Raw genomic sequence first — 20,849 nt, 5'->3', positions numbered from 1 at the left:
TATTATATATATATATATATATATAAAACTTCCTGTAATCCGTAATTCACGACCAAATATATATATATATATGCTAATAATGTTAAAGGACTATATACATAATAGTTAAAAAAAATCATACTTTTTTTTACGTTTTTTTTAGTATTTTTAGTATTTTACATTCTTTTTTATCTTTTCTATAATAAATGTTATAAATATATTCTTGATATTATTTAGCGATAACTATCTTCCGCTCTAACTATTTATTAGGTATATTACAAGATCTCGGTAAGTTTGAGAATCTCTGAGGTATATGTATATGCGCGCACGCGGTCACGTACGGGGAGTGCGTACATTGCGATGGTCGAACTCACGCACGCGTTTCACGCGCGCATCACGATATTTAGTGGATCTACCAATGTAGCTATATGGGGCTAGAATAGGAGGACGAGGGGGTTACAGGCGGAGAGGGATCAGTTTGGGGAGGGGAGGGGAGGACGGACGCGGAGTAATGTCTATTATCGGATTCAATATCGGTGCTCTCGGTAAGCCAGTATACAAATACCCCTATGCTACGGTAATAACAACATAGATGCATACGAATCCGATCTTCAGCCGCCAATCCTATATGCGACGGACGGCTGCGGTCATCGGTAGTCGGTGCATGGTATGCACCTAACTTGATGGAAAGAGGGCGTACCATGCACGAAATCTGCATTTTAAGCTTTCGATTAAATGCTGATGGCAAATGCATTTTTGATAAAGTTTTGATAGCTCGTAGGATGGACAGCTCAAGTCGCAGAATCGAGATGTTTCGATCATTGGATGTCGCTTAAAACCTTTAAAAACTAGTCTCTGTCCCATCCGAGAATTATTGTAAGCTTCAAATATTACAGCCAACAGATTATTACTTTACTTCTCAATATTTTTATTAAGATTATTTTTATTTTTTATTTTATTTAACGAAGTACAACAAATTTTAATCCCGTCTTACATAAATATAGCCATTTTGAATAATTGTGTGAAAGTTTAGAAATTTTATCTTTGTTACTACTTGTACTGGAGACGAGAAGTGAAATGCGATGAGATGTTCGTATAATATTATTACAGAGCGGTTGTGGAGGTCCTTCTTGCCGCTGGAGTTGACGTCAATACGAGAACGTCAGCGGGTACCGCGATGCACGAGGCCGCGCTCTGCGGCAAGATGGAAGTTGTACGGGCGCTTTTAGATCGTGGGGTGGATTTGGGCATCAGGGATTCTCGACAGAACACGGTGCTTGATCTTCTGGGACAGTTTCCGCCGCACGTCACTCAAGATATCACAGCGGTGATAAAAAGTAAGGTCGCGTTTGCATGTAATTTATTTTCGTAGCATCATGACCGGTGTACAAGGAGTTATGTAATTAGTGGAGGGAACGTACATTTCTAGTTTACCGCAACGCATTTAATTAAATCGCTCTTGGCCACGTATAAAGATTTGCGTGTATTTGCATAACGTTATGTTATGCACAGCTGAAGATGCAATTAATCCTGAACTCTGTCCCTGTCGCGAAACACAAAATAACATGTTTCTGTAATTTAGTATTATATCTTACTATTGTGCAATAATTATGATTACGTAGATTTTTATTTCTGAAAATGTACTAAACAAAAGTAATACAATTTTTCAATATTTTTGTTATTTCTCCTTTTTATTCGCTGTATTGCAATTCTATTTTATATTTACACATGATTTTATTGAACAGGACATCGGTCTTCCTCCGGTGTGGAAAGCGATGCCGACAGCGAGAACTTGCCGCCAATTCCGGTGCAGGGTGGCGACTCATTGGGTAGCCCCTACGAAAATGTTCGTCCGGGGGATGATCTTTCCCCTGCGGAAGGGACGTCGCCTACTCAATGGCAATTTTATCACAAGCCTCGGGACGACGATCGTCGAGTTTCCGGCACTTCTTTGTAAGTATTTTCATTCAATTTGAGTGTGTGCTGTATGCAATATTTTTTTTCATATTTAGTATAGCATTGTTTTATATTTACGTGTCGAACTTTATTTTCCCATTTTAATGTCATAATACTGTGATGGATTATGTTTGTTGTATGTAGTATATGTTCGTAATTTGGTAATAATCAAACATTACACCAAGTGAAATATTGCGCCAATATTAGATACATGAACAGTAAGACAGCGTCTTACTTTGTGAATCTTCTTATAGATATTAAAATATTAATTAATATTCATTCTAGTAGCATACATGTAGTAATAATATTGTTGTGTTTCCGGGCGTAACAATATATATATGTATATATTCTCATATATAATTACTCAAGCATATTATGATTTCGCATGTGCAGTAAGAAAGTATCATTTAAATCATCTTTGTAGAAATCTTTTCTTCGAGAATAAAACCTGCGATGGTATTGCATTGGGTAAGCGCGGGGTTCGTAATATTTTGCAAAAAGACTCTCTTTCTCTTTCTCTCTTTCTCTCTTTCTCTGTGTACAGCAATCGCGGCTGTGCTTTAATATAGGAGATGTTGGACAAACAAAAGCGTAGAGACGTGGACGGAGCGCGGAGTGAATGAGTGAGTACCGGCCAAGCACCGGCATGATGACGGCGGTGCTAGTGCTGTTGCTACCACTGCCGCTCTTATCCGTAGAAAGTAGAGAAGGTTGGAGGTGGAGGTTCTCGGACCGAAAAGGGAACCTGGATATGGAATAGCGCCGGGGGTGAAACGCGAAGGTGGATGAAGAGGTTGGAGGAGGTGGCACGGCCGCATGTAGCCCCAGCGCGTTAAGCACCGCTTGGCTTGGTTTAATTTTCCTGATGTAGGCAGGCGAGATGGTGGGTCCGACCGCCTCGTTCGCCCCTAGGTCACCCCGTTGCATCACCCCATTGGTACTCTGTGCCAGCGCTACCGTTCTAGCTACTAAACCCGACTGGCTCGGGCATACAGCGAGCGAGAAAGAGAAAGACGAAGACGTAGGGCGATAGAGAGATGGTTTTTTAGAGAGAGAGAGAGAGAGAGAGAGAGAGAGAGAGAGAGAGAGAGAGAGAGAGAGAGAGAGAGAGAGAGAGAGAGAGAGAGAGAGAGAGAGAGAGAGAGAGAGAGAGAGAGAAAGTAAGGGAGCGAACGAAGGAGAAACAGAGATATGCGATATATACGCATGTGATGAAGGGAGAGAAAGAAGGAGAGAGAACGTGGGATCTGCCGTTGATGTTCCGCACTTCCACCATCAATGTTTGACGTCGGTAGCCCCAGTTTGGTCGTTTCGAAATGAATCCATCACGTTAAACAATGTAAATGTTAGCCCGTCTCAGCATAAAACTAATAACCATCGTTCTCTCCCTTTTCTGTTCTGTTTTCGAGCATGCAGTCTCCGAGGGCTACGAGTTCCTTTTTCGCTCCTCTTTCGCGTGTTGTTCGCTATGTTTTATCTTCGTCAAGGTGGCCTCATTAAAAATCAACACTTGCTCGTGAATGTCTTCAATTGAATCGTTGTGTGTCAGTGAAAGTAGTTTTTCTCTATGCAATTTACATTTATATCTTTACATAATATGCTCTTTGCTTTTACGTATTTTAATTTATTTAAGCAATAACTTTGTCATTTGCAAATGATATAATTTTTAATATTGAATACATTAATATTGTGAACGTTAGTGTGATATAAAATCTATCGGCTGTTTTTACAAACATTAGTTAAATTCTATGTTACTGATGCATAATTATTTCGGTTTGATCGATTTACGAGATTATTGCTTGGCTTTGAATGTGCGATTGATTGTTGGTAATCGATGACGGAATGCGCGTTTCAGTGAAGACGAGCAGAACGAGGAACCGATGAACGGAGTACGAAGGGTCCTCCAGCAGACAGAGGACTCCGACCTCAGTTCCGTCTTCGACAGCGTCTTTATGTCCTTATCCGACACTCTCAACTCTATAAATACTCTCGAAAGTTCCGACCAAACCCCTGAAGATATACCACAAAACACTACCAAACGAACATTACCACTCGACACTACACGGTAATATACATACAAACATTTTGCACTGTAGTTGCATTAGAAACAACATCTTAATATTGAAGTAATGTTGAGTTTAGCGATTGCTTACATGCATGCATTTGTATGTAAAATATTTATTGAGAAATATTCATACGTATTTAATGTTGTTCAAAACTCCTGCAAATACCCCATATATTTATTTCGAGATATACTGTTAGAACGCATACAAAATAAAACAGCGAAAACGTGAGACTTTCTATTTCTCACTGATTAATCGAGCAGAAGCGTACGCTTCCGACGTTCTCGATTTATCATCGATCAATAATAGATCGCCGATCGGTCCCATTGAGACCCTGACTTTTGGTTGCACAGGGGCTCCGATAACGGACTGTACCAAACTCCACCCGTGCCACGCGGCACAATGGAGGGTAGTTTCGTGTCGGAGGACCTGTCCTTGACATTGCCCACGGGATACGGGGGCGGCAGAGAGTCCGACCAATTGAGCGTGTCGTCATCCTCGAGCGTCGGCGGACCTAGCCCACGGGATCGCCGTTGTTTGCCCAACGATTCCAGTGCTGCCGGGATTTACTTGCCAATGGCTCCCCTGTCCAGCTCGCTACACAGTCCCGCTTCCAACAGTAAAGTCTCGGTAAGAATATCAATTAATCTAAATTAATGTTACGAACGCGGAAAGATTTGTGACAGAGCATGTGTATATATAAATCGGGGGAAAAAAAATTAAAAAAATATATATTCGTCCTTTTTTAAATAAATGATTTTTTTTTCAATATTTGACCTTAAAGAGATAACCTCGCGAAACCGTGAAGAAATGTTCGCTTCTTCTTTCGCAGCCAACACCGCCCAAAAAACCACCCAGGCGAAATCTTTCGGTATCCCCGACGCATCTGCAGACACAAATGTCTTTATCCGCTGACAGTTCCGTAGGACCGAGTAATTACGAATATTTATTCCTAGCGCGCAGCGGTGCGCGTAGTCACATTGATCTTGAACAGTTGCAAAAACGACGCGAGCAGTTGCGACACGTCACTCGAAGCGTGGACCAGTACGTAGAAATGAGATCACGACTGGGTGGAACCGACGAGAAGCGTGAATCCAACGTAGAGCCGGTAGCCATAACGTCTATCTACGAAAATCGGCCAGTCAAGATGTTGAATCCGCGAAGAAAATTACGCAGACACGCTTATGACAATTACGAACCAGAGAGCAGCCCGTGTACCGATAAGTCACCCTGCAGCGACGGTGACACAGCTATCCAGGAACAAACGTTCGTGTCGAATGCCTTTCTCACTCTGAAGTCTTCCCAAGAAAGTCTGCTCGACGAGAAGCGTGAGATGACGGACGGACATCCGGAGAATCGCGAAGCCACCGACAAACGTCTCAAACGCGTGCAAATGATGCTACCGACCAGTCCTACGCATTACGTTCAGCCGCCAACTCCCGATCATCCGCCACCGTCTGCCATGCAAGCGGAAAAGTCAATTCACGACCGCATTCGTCCACTCAGCCAGGTAAATACTGATTACCCTCTTACTAATTATTATTCGCAAGGACGGCACGTTGGTGCACGTACGACGCAAGAAAGGTAGGGAATAATTTATGACATGTCTAATATAATCGTTGTTACATAATTATATGTTACAATATTATAATCTTGCGTAAAATAATTGTCGAACGTATTTATTGAAGGAAAGATTTTTCTATTTTCTAATATCTTTCTACGGAATTCTTTGAAAAAAGTGTAACTTTTGCATAATAAAGTTATCTCAAGAAGTTACGTGGACGAGTTATAAATCAACAATTCATTAAGCAACTAATATCGTTTCCGATTTCCGCATTAATTCGGGCGAGCGTATATGCAAGATTCTCAATTCCCCGCGAGAATTCTGCAGTTCGTTTGAAACGACAGGCAAATGGAAGCGTTTCTGCAATTCGTCGCGCAGTACTCGGCGAAGCATGCAACGGCGGCGTTCAATTTTGCATCCTCGGCTGCTCCTTGGAAGTACAGGCAGACGTTTATATGTATATCCGTTTCATATGTCAGGAATACCAAGATATAGTCCCGCTGGTGCGTCAAATTGCGCAGATTCCGAACTACTTGATGGTTTATCCACGAAATCGCGGATATCTTTAAAATATTCGTCCAGAACCGTCCTTTAAGTCACTCGTGACACAAGTACCTGGCAACGTGTACTCGCTAAAGAACGTCATTAACGCTCTCACTTGACCTGGTGTCTTGGACAGTAGATAAGCAGTCAACATGGCGTCTTACCAGGTTACGTTTAATATACAAGTTGTGTTTGATCTGTGATGCGATTTACAAGGAGTCGATCCACCTCGCTCCCACCGCCTTCGGCTTGTCTCGCTCGTTTGCTACCGTTTGCGCGTCGTCCTATGATCATTCTGCTGTGAGACCGACTACGTTCAGTTCCCATCTACAGCAAATGGATATCCATAGCATACCACGCAGCTTCCAACACACTCTTGCTCCTCTCTCTCTCTCTCTCTATCTCTCTCTTTCTCTCTCTCTCTCTCTTTCTCGTTCTCTCTCTGCTCTTTCCACGATATCTCTCCGCCATCCATCGCGGCTTCTCTCTGCCGTTCCCTATATGCATTCGCAATCCGTGTCTTTCAGTCGGCTATACACGCTTGACGAAATATCTCACAGTGAATATATCCGGAAAGGAGTCCGCGAAAGGGGCGAACGCGGTGAAGACGGTGAGCTCGTGTGCTGCCGTATAACATTGCTTGTTTGAGATATGATCGATTTCTTCATTATGCGGATCATTTGTTTGGTAGATATATATATTTTCCTTACGACGTTTCATACATCTTTTCAGTACTTGATGACTCGTAAATCTCTCGTCTTCATTGAGTGCAGAACGATCCTATTTTCTGCCTATAAATTTAAATGAATTTAAAAAATATAAGCCGTTTTATTGGCGTTAACTATATAATATGTGAACAATTGAAAAGATATTTCGGGAAGCTAACAGTTAACTACATTGCTTGATTTACGCAGCCAATATCGTAACGTCATTGGTCGACTTGCGATGTATTTGAATAACATATTCTCAATTCGTTGAGCGGTTGATATGATTCGATAACAGGAATCGAACGGCATCTGAAGACAGCATAGGTCTCCGTGAATCTATCGGAGAACATGAGGAAGGACGAAGAGATGGGAGAACCATTCGTCTACGGATGGTTGCTTCTCACCCGTCAACTTCCGCGAATCCAGTAGAGCGGCAGAATGCAAGATGCCGACACCCTTTGAATAATGAAGCCCTCGGCTTCTATGCCTGTCTGACTTCGCCTCACGAACGCTCGTTCTCCGTTGCCATAAGAGAGAGAAATTCGCGAATTTGTAGCGACGGTTTCCGGCTGTCTCCTCGAGACGCTCTCGGCATTTTACAGATGATACCGCGAGCGTCTGTCGAGCCTCTGATGTCAAATTTTAATTGCGTTAGAGCCTTTCTACAACGTGCGATGAAATAGTGGGTTGCTGTCTCGCAGTTTACACTTAGTAAATCAAACGCCAAGTCTCTTTTAGTGGCGTAATGCAATTCTCGGTGGTTTATACGCGTTGCTATTAAATATAAGAGGCGTCGTTACGTTGACCGTTTTGATTGCAGTTATTAATATCACAAAATATAAAAATACATACGTGTATGTGTGAGTGATCTGTATAAATTGAATCGAATTATAGCTTTAATTATTCTAGTATTGAGGCTATTTGCACACATACATATAAACACACGCTCACACGCTTACATATATCTATCACCTTTTTTTTTATAAAAAAAAAAATTTATTTTTTATGTATAAAATAATTCTGATACATGTGTGTTGCATCAACAGTTGCAGCAACAATTCTCTGCGGATCATAAAATTTCAGAGTGCTGGAAAAAATCGTATTATATTTGTCATTTATGACTCGCCGTCAGCAGAATCGAAAGAATTAATGTCAAAAGGTATAGATTTTTATTTGAATAAATAAATATGCTTTAGGTTGACCACGCGTATTTATTTTCCCTCCGATTTACATGGCATATTTCTCGTGTGCCTGCGCGCGCGGACGTTTCGTTTCAATAAATTTTCATCGCGATAGGATTGGCTTCATTTTTCGTGCGCTTTGCTAACGCGGTGCGACGCAACTCACAGGGGGGAATTTTTATATCGACTGTAAATATCCGTATATAAAATACGAATGTTGACAATTTTGCGATAACGGTGATACGCGCAGAGTAATAGCGGTCGCGGGCAAATTGTAAAACGCAACTGTCATAAATCCAACAACATGATCAGTACGACATGATCGATGGCACATGTTCAATACTCGGAAACCGAAGCGTTGAAATACCTTTTTTTTGCAGTATTTACGCAATATTGTAAACTTTAGGCGAAGAATCGCGCTTCTTTCTCAAATGGCGCTGATTTATCATCAATAGGTGTACAAGCGAAGATCTCGCGACATGGAGACGGAAACGGATGAGGATCTGCTGCAGTTTCCCACCGCTGGATCTTTGGATGCGTCAAGCGGTTCGCTATCCAGCGTATCTCTGTCCGACAAGAGCATGTCCACCGACAATGTCGAGGAATACTTCGGCGACGTGCCGTTCGCAGGTAAACAGCAACGCACGCTTGGCTGCACCGCATGACGCTTCTTTCTGCCCACGTGTACATGCATAACCGTTGTGTTACGTTTCTGTCTTTTTATCGTCTGCCTCAAACACCGCTAGAGCGACGATTGGGACATTTCCGGGGTTACGCACTCTAGAGCAAGTCTCTCGACCTGCCCATTGTTTGAGTACACGATATGTCGTTCACTCGTTGATAAAAATAGCAGAAAACTATGAGCTGAATTGTACATATGTATAATGGTATTTAAAAAAAATCCTGGTGCTGATATTGCAATGATTTACGTATATATTAAGTTGTTTTCGTCTTGACGCATTGTTATTGATATAAATATATATTTATAGCGTCTGCGTGAAAGTAGGATGATACCTTTATGAAAAAGATTTTATCTTTACAAGAAAGACACTGAAATATCCTAATGCATACAGGTCTTATTCTCATCCGTATAATAAGATATAAAATAACCAACTAGTCTTTCTGTGTGATTATGTATCTAAGAGATACATTATTAGAGCATTATATACATACAATGCTTGCAACTATAATTTATTCTATTGCTTATATATATATAGCTGGATTATTTGAATTTAATATAAAACTGTCTTATACACATTATCAGAGAAATTGAAATAAAAAGATTTCATAAGATAGATATTTTGCATATTATGTGCAAACTATGGTATATGTATTAGAATTGTTCGCATGCCTGTGTCCCTATGATATTTAATCAACATAATGATATTTATATTTTCATTAACCTTTTTGAAAAATATTTTATTATACACTCGCCCTTTTATAATATTGCACCGAAAAAACCCTTGGTGTGTTTTGCTTCCAAAAGAATAAATAAATTACGTAAAGTTTTTTTCCTTGTAAAAGAAAGAAACTTATATTGCGTGTAATGCGCGACATAGATTTTTTTCGGGTTAATTGAGTCGGACATACTTTAATGTCACAAGCACTGAAGAAAATCGAAATTTCAGTCATGTTGTGATTGTTTGAAAGCAATTTTATTTTTATTAAAATTTCTATTAAAATTTTATTTTTTTTTAATTTGAGTATTGTCGATATGGAATATTAATCGATGCATCTGTTCTTCGAAACGACCTCAGTCTTTCTGTAATAATAGAATATTCGTCGAATCTGGATTTCAATCTTTGCCGACGCAAAGTGAAAGACGTGCCGTGCAAGCACAATCGTTGCGTAAAAAAGCTAACGATCTGAGTTCGTTATTCGGACCAATTCGGTGCTCCCGGTTATCGATGGTTATTCTCGGTTAATCTAATGGATTAGATGGAATCCTTCGTAGCGAACGACAATTTGTAATAAAAATATCGGAAACAGAGTATTAATTTCGCATTCATTGCATAGAAATGTTAAACGTATTAGGTCTTGCACATATATACGATTACAAAATAAATAGTTCCTTTTAGATTAGTATATTATTTCTTGTTTTGCAATTTTCACTCGTGATGTACCTACATATCGCTAAGTATTACATATCTTCACTTTTATCAGCTTTTATCTTCTTGCAAAAATGTATGCAGGATTTCGATCGTATGTTACTTGACATAAGTGGTAAATATCATAGCTAGTCTATTAAAATCGTTGTCGCAAATAAAATCATGACACATTTGATAATTCCAGAAGAGATTAATGTTACATATACAAAGTTCGTATGTTTGTATGTTATTGCACAGTCTTTTACAGATAAATATCTGTGATTTTGACGTTTCTCTTCTTTCTAATATTACAAAATATTTAAAATATTACTCTCCTACTCATAATATATTATTAAAAATAAATATTGTATTTCTCTTCCATTCTAAAAATGGCTAATATTATAAAAATATTAATATATATATTAATATATAAAATAATATTTGCACACATTTTTATATTTATTTTATATAAATTAATTAATTTGCAGCATATATATACAAAGATGTATTTATTCATTCTAAGTATGAATAAGTGCAGTTCTTAACTACACAGTTAATAGACAAATTATTAAACATATTGTGATCAATTTTGTGATCTTTTATTTGAATATATTTAAGAGAAGCTAAAATAAAAAACAGAATTGTCATGTGACGCATTAAATTCGTCTGTGGTGACAAAGATATTATTTTGCGATTAATATTTTATTTTGCGTCAAATGTTTCGCCTAAATACATTAGTAGGACTCAACGTCTGTGTATATGTATACAAATTATATAAATATGCGAGATATATTTACATTGTAAATGTAAGAAATTATAGTGTCTATTATAATATCTTTGATGTGCTAATAAATATTATGCTGCTATTGTATGCGATGTCTTGAGTCATTTTGTCGCTTTTGTCTCTCCTCTGAGCTTTGGCAAAAATTTCTAGGTTATCAATAATATTGTATCAAATTGCAAATATGTTCGTTGTGTTTTTGATATAATCTTTATTCAATACTTATAAAATGATAGAATAAATGACAATATTTTATAATAAACTTTTTTTTAATAATTCTATCTCAAATATGATAAAATATAAATAAGATTTTAATATAAAAGAATATAAATAACAAGCAAGATAAATTTTTAAGTTTAATAAGAAACTAGTTTGAAAAAATAATTTGAATATTATATTGGAAATGGAGTTATTGTCATTAATATTTTATTACGAGACATTATGTATTTTATGTAATTTTTTTAGATATATATGTATGTATAAAATTATATGTGTAAAACAATTAATAGTATATATAAGATCAACATTCTGTTTTTCTCATTTTTAGGTGTTTTAGTACTATGATATTTGAATTTTAGCACTTTGATATTTGATATTTGAACACTGTCACTTTCTATATATTCTTAATTATATGTATAATTAAATTATATGTGCAATGACGTTTTCAAGTTATGTATATGAGATAGGAATACGAATAACGGATTTATTAATTATGTTTGACAAATAGCACAAGGAATAGCACAAGGGATCGCGGTATACATATATACTTTATACATATGCATGTTTTTGGATTTTATTGTTTTTTTGACTGCATATTATCTTTAAATATTATATGTGATTTTTAGTGATTATTAGCGTAATAGTGTCTCATACATTGTGTATATAAGACAATGAGACATGAGAGTGTATGCAAACGAAATTATAATACATATTGTATTTCGAAAGATAGGTCAAAATTGGAGCAAAATGAATCTTCATGAATGATATGTTATTTTTATTATATATATAAGAAATTATAGAACTTAATAGAAATTATATAAATTTTATTTTATGAAATTTTATATTGATTTTTTAAAATAATTTTTTATTGATATGATGCATTACATCTTCTGTGATATGACGTGATTACGCAGAAATTCAAAGCAATTATATGAGAGTAATATTTATTGATAATACTTTGTCGGACATAAAATATACTTTTTTCGATATCGTACATTATCAACGCGTTATCTCTCTAAAGATAAAGACGATAAAGATGATAAAGACGAACTTGGCTCTTATTATAATTCTATCAAGTGACTCAATTGTCCTAGGTTATAGCTTTATTGAAGAATTTTATTTAGAAACATTACAACTTATTTTAATGCGAATTGCGTTATACTTATGGCTGAAAAGTGGATAGTTACATTGCTTCCTTGGCGAACGACATTATGACATCCGGTAGGATACGCATTACAAGTGAATACAAACTGACCATGCGTTTCCAACAATATTAACTCATAATAAATTGCGTCAACATATATATGTATAATCATTTAGTATGTAGTAATTGAAACACCGTGAGAAATTAATTTAACATTGATAATTTGACTTATTCAATTTCTAATTCTTTTTTAAACTCTCTTCGTGCCTTATTAAACATAAAAATATCTCTCGGAATGTTTCTTTTTCAATTGCGACATTACATTTAATAAGATGTTACATTTAATAATTTTCTTATTTCGCAATGAAAATATATTTGGTGTGTATAATCTCTCTGTCTAATCTCTTTGTCAACATAGTAAAATAACTGTAGACCAAAGAATGATAAAGCTGAACGATTTCAAAACTTATTAGAAAATAAAATTATGTATCACACACACACACACACACACAGATCGTCTGTTTTATATAAACAGATTGATACATAATTATTGCGATTTATTTTACGGTGAGAAAATCTAATTGTGGTTTTAACTATTTCCTCGAAAGAAGCAGAAATGCACTTTCAACTATAGTTAATTTTTTCATGGTGTTCCATTTATAACCATAACGGAAAAGTATATGGCTGCCTTTGTTGTCGGATCAGGAAGAACAATAAACTCCATGCACGAAATTATAGAGTCCCTTTATGTGATTATGGATTTAGCGCTGTGAAAATAAGCCACCATTGTTCTAGAATAACCGACTTTCCGTTTGTGACCCTGTTTGTCATGTGATAGCGCGATGCATTCGATAACGTTCAATGTCTGTCCCGCTTCTCGTTGCTATATGAAGAAAAGGTAGCTATTAGGGTCAAATTTTTTTTTACCTGCAGTGAAAAATTATGTTGACATAATAAGCAACATGTATGCAACAAATTACTTTCTACCGGACGCTACGAAAGGTCATACTTCATTAGTTACGTTCACTCGTCATTGGCAGTTTCATAAATCATGGATGTTGCGCATTTTGCAATTAGTAACGCTTTCCATTCGGTAATGAATATCTCAATCATTGAATCGGTGGTTAATTGTATTAAAACTAGCATCTATTACTTAATTTAAATAACAATTAATTTAAATTGTCTTGAAACGAAGAATATAACTGGATAATTTATTTTAAAGAAAGAAAAACATATTAATAAATTTATTTTGAGAGTTTTTTATATTTATATATAAAGTTTTGAAATCTCTTACTTAAAAAAAAAAAATAACATATAATATACAAATGAGTATATTTAAGAAAAAAATAATTCAAGAATAAACAATTAAAAATAATAAATTTCTAATTATAACATATCTCATATTTCCTGTATAAATGCTTAAATTTTTAAGATTTAGTATAAAAATATGTAAATAAGAAAAAAATATAAAAATAATATAAATATGTAAATATTTCTATATGAAAAGCAGCGTTTTTTTAATATTTTGATTATTTACACATATATAACAGTCATAATAAACATTGATTATTATGACAATTTTTAGTGCTAAGATGTCACTTTCGATAGATGGCACAAACAAGGTTTTTTATTCTCTGTTTGTTCTGCTGCTATCGTTAACATGTCAACTATACCGCGCGTTTAGCAGTAACGGTGACTCGTATCCAGGAAAAAAATACTTTGCTCGGTTTATTTCCCGGCAGCCGCGCTTGACCATTGCGATGTGTGCGTGACTGCCACGTTATGACATCACGCTGGAATGTGTGGATCGTGGGATGTGACTCACGCGATACGAAGTCGCTTCGTTCTTTTGGCGGTAACGCTTCGGTTCGAAGTAATCTTTCGTCGCGCTAAGAACTCGCAATTCCGTCTGTACTAGTGAATACTCGCAATTGCAGAGGCAAAGCATTTCGCACCTTCGTAATCATTAACAAGCACAAGTGTTGGGACACCAAAATATTATCTTGTGGCCTTAATCTGTAATTTGCTAATCGGTAATTAGCCTTCCCGTTACGTAAAATTTCCTGCCGTGCATGATTTTCTGATAGTGTCATGATTTGGAAAAGTATGTGTATGTGCGTGTGTATATGTGTGCGTCTCATTACATAAGTGGTAAAAGGGCGCGATAGTTATCAAGGCTTATGTGCCTCTTTTCAGATTAGTACGATTGAAGTTGTTAAGATGATGAGAATTTAAGTCTGCAACTTTTAATCGTGGTGGGAAAAGAGTGAGTTTCTCGCGTTCTATACGGGCACGCATAATACGCAGCATTTTAATGCGTATTATACCATTTCATGTTGTATTAGTCATGACCTCCAAGAAGTCTCCTAGAAAAGCGGATTAATGAACTTGTCGACTGCGCGACACCAACAGTCGTCTGAGAGATAACGCTTTATTATTATGACAATTTTTGAAAGTATCTTGATGTTATAATGAATTTATACATTTTTATATTACTATATTATAAAATCTGACACACACACACACATATATGTATATATATATATATATATATATGTATATTATAATTGTATATAATTATATATAAATTATAATTACATATTATTATATATTATATAATATACTATATATATAATAAAAATTTTCTACACTCAAATGCACACACACACACGCACACGCACACATAAATATATGAATATATAAACTTTTTACAAAAATTAGAATATCTAATTTTCTTAAAAAAATTAGACAAAATTCAGCCAGCTTTAACTTCGTTAAAAATGAACGAAATTTAAATTCAAACGCAACAAAATTAATAGGAATATCTTTTGAAAATAAAGTTTCTAAGTTTTCTTTAAATCTCTTTTTTTTAAATTTTATTCATTTTTAATGAAATTTTAGCTGGCTGAATTTTACTGAATTTTTTTTTTAAATTAGATGTTTCTCTAATTTTTGTAAGAAGTTTATATATACATATACATATGTACATATAAATTAAATATTTAAGAAACAAAATATATCGATTGTATATTTTAATTTTGAATAACATGAAACTTAATCGTATGGACTATACCGACGCACGTACGCGTGACAATGCATATAAAATTATACGCATATAAATATACACGAAAATATGAAGTTACATATAACAGTTTTATTTTATCTAAGTTAACTTTATTTTTTATTTGTTACATCACAATAATTAGATCAAAATCTAGTAGATTTCCTTTTCTATTTGTAAACGTACGAATATCAGTATTCGTGCTATGTTTTGATTTTTTTCAAGATTTGTGTTGTAAATTTCTAAAGCTCATAATAGCATATGTAACGAAATTTATACATTTAAATACCGCTAATGGAGAATTAATTTAGGTAAAATGTGAATAAATATCTTTTATTTGGGTATACATACATATATATTTTATATATTCCTATTCTGTAGATATTTCATCTAAAATATTTACTAAAAATATTATCTAAAAATATTTTACGATTAACTATATGAATTCAGTCAAGTTCGTCACGTCACGTCCGCATCGTGAACATATTTTAGCAAGGCAGGTCATGTCCGCCGAATGTCGACAGTCGATGAAAGTCCCGGTAAGAGGAGCTCTTTCCGGCGCTTCAAATCGTAATAGTCGTGCAGTTAGTTTCAGTATTCCTAACTTATAAAAAAATCGTTTTTATAAATTTGACAGAATTTTATCGCGTATCTCATATCGAATACGCTTATATAAAACAGTGTCGATAAGAAAAAAATCGATTATCATATTAATATCAGAAATTGTGAAATTATTATCACGAAAAGCAATATTAATATTAGAAAATCAAAGATTTAATAATAAATACCTCGGAATAGATTGAATAACTAAAATAATTTGATAAACTAACTTAAAAAAACTAACCTTTTGAAATATTCTTTTGGAATATCATCAGAATACATCTGCATAAAAATAAATATTTTCAACAATTTTGCGTTGCATCTCGGCATCAATAGAAGGGACAAGATGAATGATCGAGCGCTGTGACCGGATAATAAGAAAGCAAGGTCGGAGAGATCCTCACCTCACTAACAAGTGCAGCAAGTGTCGCGTTTCAGTCTGGGGTCCCAGAGAATGATAGTCCCATCTCTGAGGTCATCTTTCCATGCTACTAACACACTGGGCCGTTGCACCAACACGACCATTACGGTCCCGCTCTCGGCTTCGTTTCCTTTCTTTTTTCTCTTCACGGTTCCTCCTGTACGCGCTTTCTCTCGCGTATATTATTGTCAGACGAGAGTGTGTGCGGGTGGCGTGGACTAAAGTCCGTCCTCGCCTCCTCCCCGCCACCTTTTATACTGCCACCACTACCACTGCCATCACGACCACCTCCTCCTCGTGGACCTAACACGTTCGAATTAGTCGTCTCGTTAACCAGACTCGTGACACACCGAAGAGTCCAGCGCATATACATCGCTTGACCGATTTTAGTATAAGCGACATAAGAAGCCGCGAGTCCAAAAGTGCGTGCGGTTTCAAGCGTGATCTTCAGCATCTCCTTTACGGTCGTGTATAACAGTCGCGTGGAAGAATTCATGATTTTGAAACTTCGATATCGTTAACAGAATGGATTGTGATGTGCCGACCATGTCGGTCGACGACCATCGGATGGCCTTGAGCAGGTCAGTCGACCTGGTTGCAGTCGATTTCTAGTGAATTAAGCCATATACCTGTTGACGTTTACAACCCGAGGCATCAATCTAGAGCAGAGTTTGCGCACTTTAACGCATGCACCAAATACAAGTTGAAGAGAATAGTGAACTGAAGCAAAGTCTCTAACGCGCGTTCCGAGGCGGAAGATACCGTCGACGACCAGTTGGGTGATTAACTTCGAGCACGTTTGTTGCCGTGAATTTCCAGACGACGAAGTTTTAGTTGGAATCCCGAAACTTGCTTGGAATTCGTCGCCGTTTCAGAAGCGGCGCGGTGCTCACGTGCCTGCGCAAGGCGGTGGGAGACGTGATCGCTCGCGATCGAACAGCCCGGTCGTTTCCTCATTGTTGTGCCGATCGATCAGACAGGTGGATCGTACACGCGAAGCATACCATCGTCGGTCAGGAAGCTGTTGCTGGACAATCGTTCGTCGGTTGGTCAAAGTGAGAGGATTCTCCAAGGGGCGTATGTGCTTTAAAGAGACTAAAAAAAAAGGGACGCGTGTTGAGGTTTATTTGGTGCGAAAGAGAACGACAGGGAGAAAGAGAAAGACGGCGTTGAGGGACGAGGAATGGACATCAAGCAGCGTCTGAAATAGGGGGACAGTCTTGTGTCTGTGGGTATGTACCTTCTGTGTATGTGTATATCCAAGCCGCGCGTATTTGTATGTGTGTCCGCTGTCACGCCGCGTGCACTCCGCAGAACACTACGTGTCCAAAGTTCCTGGCGTGCCTCGCAAGAAGCGCGATACTTGTTGCTCGTTACGTTGTTTGATGTTATAATAGTATGTTCTTGGCAATTACATCACGAAAGACCAGTCGAAAAGAAAACTTTATGGAAGTAACAAAGTTTTTTTTTTTTTAGTTTGTACTTGTTGAGATATCGGGCTGTTTACTATGACGAGTAAAATATGTACGGTCTTAAAGCTTTTATTTAAGGAACGTATAATAGTTACATTTATGATATTTATACAACAATATTATCTTATCGAAACTACATATATCTCCTTAATTATTAATATAATAATTTTTCGAATTTTCGAAAGTGTGATTTAATTTCACTTGATTTCTCTGATTGTTTTCTGATTATATTCTAGAGCTGAGTGCACACACTTATTTAGTTCCTTATATGGAATATTATATGTATATAAGAAAAAGGAAAGACAAATAAAAGAAATCGTCACATTGTATAAAATAGATATGCTAATTTGTTACTTGAAAAGAATTTATACATATATTAGGGACATACTTATACATTTGAATTTAACGAAATTGTATATATTTAGCTATTTGCACACAAATCAAGGGATTTTCGCCGAGTGTTATTCGCCTCGTTTATTTTAGATTCGCGATTCTGTTATTCTTAGGCAACATTCTATCTTTAGTTTTGGCACATGTCTTGCTACAAGTATTACATTATAACATTAACTTACGAGTATTAGATACATGTGATATTGAGAACAAACGTAACAGAAATTATGTCACAGCAGAAATATAAGCCGTTCTATTTTTCATTAATTTATCCATTATACGTATTTATAATTACTGATAAAAATTCTAGCGTACGCTATGTTTCGGTAAAACAATATAATTTTGCTTGTTTTCATGTTTGAGGAAAAATATTTTACCAATCATATACGTACATGATAAACATTATTGTTTTAAAATTCTGCTTTTTCATTGCTTAATGAATATGGTGTAAAATAATGCTGCCGTATAGGTTGTATATAAAAACAAAAGTTAGACGCGTGGCATGAATAAAGCGAATCTCGCTACTGTTTTCTACATAAAATCATGACAGGTTGAACTAAAAAATTTCGATCAATAAATCTCTGACTAAAATATTTGAGATAATGATTCAATACATTTTGAATCAATATGAAATTTATAGAGATGTAAACACGACGGATTTTATTCTATATATGTTTTCTTTTTTTAATAAAAATAGTCTAACATAAAAAACAGAAAAAATTGCGTGTCAAATTTAAATGATAAAATGTTTTGGATCGCGAAATTTCCATCATGAATAATTGAATAGGGCGATATGAGGATGGAAGCCATTAAAGGTTCCCAGTCAAATCCACATCAATCGCAGGCATCATTCTCATTCGGCTCTTGTTCACTTTAGTATTAATACTTCCTATAACGAAGGTCTTCCACGAAATGATTTTGCACGTTACATTCGTCTCAATGTCAAAGCATCGAATGCAATAATACGTTGGCTGAAAGATTCGAGTAACGAATTAACAATTCGAATAGCTAATTACTGTATAATCGGCGGTTAACACTCATTGCCAGAGAATCGATACAGCAATCGTTTGTGACACGGCACGCCTCTTATTTGATGTAGATAATGATTATCTTTGAAAGGTAATCCATATAATAAACCAGACAAAGAATCTCGGAATCCGACAGATGCTTATACGCGCGTGTATGTATTATATAAATAATAATTAGAAGATACTAAATATAGATTTGTTATAATTAATTTTTTTTAAATTAATTTAATTTTAATAATCATCTATTTTATGTGTAAAAAAATAATTTTTAAATTTTTAATAATTTGAAAGAAGTGTATATGAATTACATTTGAAGATACATTTTTACTTATTATATGTATCATACATATATATAAAATATTAGTGAATACATTATCGAGTAAAGCATAAAAACGCATTATAAACAGATGGAATTATATATATCATTATAATTCCAAACGAGGAATTTTCGCATTATATTCTGACTATATGCAAGGTCAGCAATTATCTATAGGAACCGTTATTGCTTACATAGGTCACGGATCACTGGTTCTATTGTGAGTAACGATTTCACAAGAGTTGTAATTCATCTAAGAATTTGTCGCACCTACGGCCAATTAAGTTTAATTGATCGTGAATTTAATGCAGCTTAAATGATTATATTCTATGGTGTGAGGCAATAGCGTATATTATCGTTCCTCGACATTTGTATAGTCTCATAATTAGGAAGATAATAGTAATATTAGGGAATTTCTTTGTTACTTAAGGAGATAAATAGACTACTAGTGGATAATACTGCTAAGAATTAAATGAAGGCTGAAGTAATTTATGGACGATGACGTAACATTATTTGGTTTGTAGAATTTTATCTACGATCTAATAGTGTTAAAAAAAATCCTCTTTTACCAGTTTATTCCAATATAAACATTAATATAAGAAAATGAACGCGTTAAAATTTCGTGAGAAATTAAAACCGATTTCTAGTAAATTGCTATAAAATTGTGATCAATATGTCGTTTCAGGATTTTTTTGGTGAATATTATTTGTAATTTGTCAGTACTTATCTAGGCGGAAGTTTGGTTATTACAAGTCTTTATCTGGTGGTGATTTGTGTGGTATAAGACTGAGTTTATTGTGAATTTTAATAACGTCTCTGGTCGATCTAGTAGCGCACGAACAGATTCTAAAAATGTAACGGCGCATCGTTTACGAGCCGCTTAATGATTATACATTTTTAATATCCACTAAAATCCGGTTTTTCTTCCTTTTCTTGACAAAATCCCGGAAGTCGCGCGACACACGCACTTATTTACGCAAGAATTACTTTAATGTTTATAGTCTATAAAAATTGTAGCAGCATTGCACAGATTGTCCTCCTATTTTAATAGAAAATTATGACGACGAAAAAGAGAATTAAAATAAACAGATGATATACACTTTTTTATTAGAGATTAATTATTATTATTTATTAATTTTATTAGAGATTAATCGTGATTGAGATACAAAAATTTTACGTTGAAATATCGTAAAATATAAATGAAAGAAAAGACTAATTTTCCAATCGCTTATGTAATATTTTTAAATTTGCAATCATTTATTATGCAATGGTAATAATAAACTTTTAATCGTTTACTTTGTTCACCTTGGCATAATGTCATAATTTAAGTGGTCCAA

General features: G+C 35.5%; 1 protein-coding gene across 2 annotated transcripts in view; it reads left to right on the top strand.

Moving 5' to 3' along the window:
* LOC140673098 (ankyrin repeat and SAM domain-containing protein 1A) overlaps window positions 1-20,849 on the top strand; it is a 43,579-nt gene that overhangs the window by 12,098 nt on the left and 10,632 nt on the right. The window contains exons 6-11 of one of the 2 annotated variants that reach the window (XM_072905758.1): window positions 1,090-1,316; window positions 1,725-1,932; window positions 3,791-4,000; window positions 4,352-4,628; window positions 4,831-5,508; window positions 8,449-8,623. In XM_072905758.1, the coding sequence (XP_072761859.1) occupies window positions 1,090-1,316; window positions 1,725-1,932; window positions 3,791-4,000; window positions 4,352-4,628; window positions 4,831-5,508; window positions 8,449-8,623 (1,775 nt within the window). The remainder of the gene's footprint in view (window positions 1-1,089; window positions 1,317-1,724; window positions 1,933-3,790; window positions 4,001-4,351; window positions 4,629-4,830; window positions 5,509-8,448; window positions 8,624-20,849) is intronic. The other variant, XM_072905765.1, reaches the window with a different exon arrangement.

The sequence above is a fragment of the Anoplolepis gracilipes genome, chromosome 1 (assembly GCF_047496725.1).
Source record: "Anoplolepis gracilipes chromosome 1, ASM4749672v1, whole genome shotgun sequence".
Lineage (NCBI taxonomy): Eukaryota > Metazoa > Arthropoda > Insecta > Hymenoptera > Formicidae > Anoplolepis > Anoplolepis gracilipes.
Note: the sequence above shows the minus strand (reverse complement) of the source record. Positions and strands in the feature narration are given on the sequence as shown.